Source organism: Verticillium alfalfae, genomic scaffold (assembly GCF_000150825.1).
Source record: "Verticillium alfalfae VaMs.102 supercont1.7 genomic scaffold, whole genome shotgun sequence".
NCBI classification, from domain to species: Eukaryota; Fungi; Ascomycota; class Sordariomycetes; order Glomerellales; family Plectosphaerellaceae; genus Verticillium; species Verticillium alfalfae.
The window spans coordinates 555,682-559,236 of NW_003315032.1; the positions used below are offsets into that span (position 1 = coordinate 555,682).

The 3,555-nt window shown below is 58.7% G+C and overlaps 2 protein-coding genes across 2 annotated transcripts in view; one reads left to right on the forward strand and one right to left on the reverse strand.

Annotated features, from left to right (window-relative positions):
• Positions 1-485: 485 nt before the first annotated feature.
• VDBG_05998 (conserved hypothetical protein) lies at positions 486-864 on the reverse strand (the record flags this gene model as incomplete). Its single annotated transcript, XM_003003510.1, has 2 exons — positions 486-753; positions 827-864. 2 exons carry the CDS (start codon positions 862-864, stop codon positions 486-488), a joined length of 306 nt encoding a protein of 101 aa, XP_003003556.1.
• Positions 865-1,866: 1,002 nt separating this feature from the next.
• VDBG_05999 (tyrosine-protein phosphatase CDC14) overlaps positions 1,867-3,555 on the forward strand; it is a gene marked incomplete at both ends in the record, with an annotated part of 2,332 nt that continues 643 nt past the window's right edge. Inside the window, 2 exons of the mRNA XM_003003511.1 lie at positions 1,867-1,927; positions 2,169-3,535. Coding sequence (XP_003003557.1) covers positions 1,867-1,927; positions 2,169-3,535 — 1,428 coding nt within the window. The remainder of the gene's footprint in view (positions 1,928-2,168; positions 3,536-3,555) is intronic.

Sequence of the window (3,555 nt, forward strand, 5' to 3'; positions counted from 1 at the left end):
GCAGAACGCAAGCTGGAGCTCAAGCAAGCCTCACACCAGGTGAAACGAGGTAACGACGCAGGAGCGGAGGCTGACACTGAGCGCGCGACATTGACTTTACTTGTCGAGCGGCATTTTGGTGGGACTGTTGAAGGCCGGCATGGTTCGGAAGTCGGGGGACAAGATACCAAGGACATATCATGAGGTGTGGTGGAGACGTTCAGCGCCAGTATGACATCTGTTTAGCACCTAGTAATTGATGGTGCACGACACTCCAAGGGGCGAGGCGTTGGCGATGCCACCTAGATCTGCGACGGGCAAGAATTGAGCATCAGAGGATGTTATTTGTCACGAAGAAATAATAAGAAGATCTATCCTGCAGCGTCGTCCGGGGTATCAAAAGTGAAAAGAAAAATAGGCCTACTTGGTGTCGTGGAAAAGAGCGGCAAGCAAGAGAGGGGGGAAAATCCTTCCGCAGGCGCCGCTGGGGCCGGAGACCCGCACAATCATTTTTGTTCGAGCACATCGGCGTCGAGCTGCTCCATGACCTCAATGATGAGCTTGAGGCTATCCATGAAGGAGTTGACGGCGACGCGCAGCATGCGGTTGGTCGTGGCCTTGTAGTGAACCTCAAGGACAGAGGAGGCGGCGGAGGCGGGCTGGGGCTTGACGGCGAAGGCGCGGGAGACGAGCGGCGAGAGCTCCTTGTCGACGGCGAGGGCCTGGTGGGCTACGGCGGCGAGGCGGTCGGTGGGGAAGGGGATGGTGAGGGTGCTGAAGGCGAAAGAGGACCGATCGTCAGTGTATTGTCGTGAAGGGAGGCCGGGGCAGCAGGGCGTGGACGTACAGGGAGCAGGGAAAGTCTGGATCGGCAGCGGTCGCCATGTTGTGGTGCGTGGCGGTCGGTGCGAGGGTCGACCTGGTGTTGTGGTGGAATGCGATGTTGCGGTGTCGCTGGTGCGGGGGAAGGGGAGGGGGCAGGGGAGCAGCGACAGAGGGAGTCTTGTTTGTCGCCAAAATGGTCAAAGTTCTAGGGTTGTCTTGGAGGTGAAGACCCCGCGGTGGATGATGTTCAGATGTCAGTCAGTGAGTGCAGGGAGGTGGTTGTGTTCGATTGGGTCAGACGCATCGGGAAGAACGGTCCCACTATGTGTGTGGCTTGCTTCTTTCGCACACGCAAGGCTGTTGTTCGTGTGGGCGTTGCTGAGGCGGTGCACGATTTCGATGATCGACCCCTTGGTGGGCTCCGGGTTTCATGGTGGTCGGTGGGCAGGTGTGGACAGGTGCGGGGTTACCACGACAACCCAAAGGCCCCAGCCAACCAGACAATAACAGAGGCCCAGGCCTCTCCAGGGGCCCGGAATCAAAATAACAGTCCCAAGTGCTCGGCCTCGTACAAAAACATCTTCTCAGCCGTCATCGCATACCATCGACACTTTCAGGATTCCCAAACTCCATCTCCTGGCCTTTTGCATTATATCCCCTCCCCTTTCGCTTCACTTGCTAGGCGCCCAGTGTAGACCAAGGTCAACATCAGAACCACAGGCGACCAGTGTGTTTGTTGTTGTTATGCCATCATCGACCGCCCAACGCTTATCAGCCTGACCGCCCAAGACTTGCAGCGCAACTCGCATTCCTGCCTCGCCAACCGCAACATCGCCACCTCCTCATTCTACCGCCACCCGCCGACGGCAACAACAACAACAACATCAGTCCTGACATATCTACTGCCGGACTTCAGCAGCGACCGCCGCGGCGATTTCTGCGCTTTTGCACCCGCTCCAGCTTCCACCAGTTGCGACACGGCACCTCCTCTCCAGTCCTTGCTGAGCGAGCCCGCGTCGTCAAAGCTACTCCTACCCCGAAGCAAGCACCGCCAACGATCCGATGGCGCCTTCTTCCAGATCTGCCTCCCACAACCTGGGACAGGTCGTCGAATACATCCCTGGTACGTATTGCCGGTCCTCGTCATCGACAGCTTCAACCTCTCCCCACGTCCCACGCAGTGGTGCCACCCCGAGCCATGTCGCATTGTTACCCGATGCTCCGCGGCTAGCCTCGCAGCTCGCAAACCATCGACATGAGTCTCCGCCCCTTCGGCCCCGAGGCTTTGATCTCTACATTTCATCTCCAATCTCCATTGTATCTTGGTATAGAGGCCCCCTTCACGTTTCTGACATGCATCGCAGACCGCCTCTACCTCGCCGCTTATATCCATCCTCCCACGGCCGACACACTCTTCCCCTACCCTGAGCCTCTGCAGTCCCCGAGGAAGAGGTCGCAACGCGCTGCTGAGGGCCCCAAGCCTGTTTCCGGCACCCCCAAGCCGGCGCCCTTCTACTTCACCGTTGACGACACCCTCCTGTACAACGCTTTCCACCACGACTTTGGCCCGCTCCACATTGGCCATTTGTACCGCTTTGCGCTGCACTTTCACGATGTGCTCGGTGCCAAGGAGAACAAGGACCGGCCCATTGTCTTCTGGAGCCGGGCTGACCCGCGCAGTATGTTCACACCCCTCGTCGCCGTCATTGAAACCGCACTCGTTGCTAACATTTCGGGGTTCCCAGGCCGCGCCAATGCTGCTTGCATGCTCGCGTGCTACATGGTCCTCATCCAGGGATGGCCGCCTCACCTGGCCCTTGCGCCCATGGCCCAGGTCGACCCTCCTCTGATGCCCTTCCGTGACGCCGGGTACAGCCAGGCTGATTACGGCATCACTGTACAGGACGTTGTCTACGGTGTCTGGAAGGCCAAGGAGGAGGGGTGCTGCGCTCTCGACAACTTTGACCTCGACGAGTACGAAAAGTACGAGAGGGTCGAGCATGGCGACTTCAACTGGATCTCGCCCAGCTTCCTCGCCTTTGCCTCCCCTCAACAGACCCCCATCGCCAAGATCCCCGAGGGGACCCCAGAGTGGGATAAGCTGCCCACCACCATCGCCGAGGTCGATGCTCACGCCACGCTACCTGTGCCTTTCAAGAATGTTCTCAAGCACTTCAGCGAAAGGGACATCGGGCTCGTCGTCCGACTGAACTCACAACTTTACTGCCCCTCGTACTTTGAGGCGCTGGGCATCCAGCACCTCGACATGATCTTTGATGATGGTACGTGCCCGACCATGCCGACGGTTCGCAAATTCATCCGACTCGCTCATGAGATGATCACCGTCAAGAAGAAGGGCATCGCTGTCCACTGCAAGGCTGGTCTCGGAAGGACAGGCTGCTTGATCGGTGCCTATCTGATCTACCGCCACGGCTTCACGGCGAATGAGGTCATTGCCTTTATGCGCTTCATGAGACCTGGCATGGTTGTCGGGCCCCAGCAGCACTGGTTGCACATTCACCAGGGCACATTCCGTGAGTGGTGGATTGAGGAGCGCGTCGAACGCAAGTTGAGGAAGGAGATGGCCGCCGCCGCTCATGCCACACCCAGCACGCCCATTCGTGCCATGCAAAAGGCTTCACTCCGTAACCCCCAGGCAACGACGCCGTCTCCCCAGCGAAGTGCCTCAAACCGTACTCCCCTCAGCGAGGTCAACGATGAGCGCGGTAATGTTGCGTTCACGGAATGCAC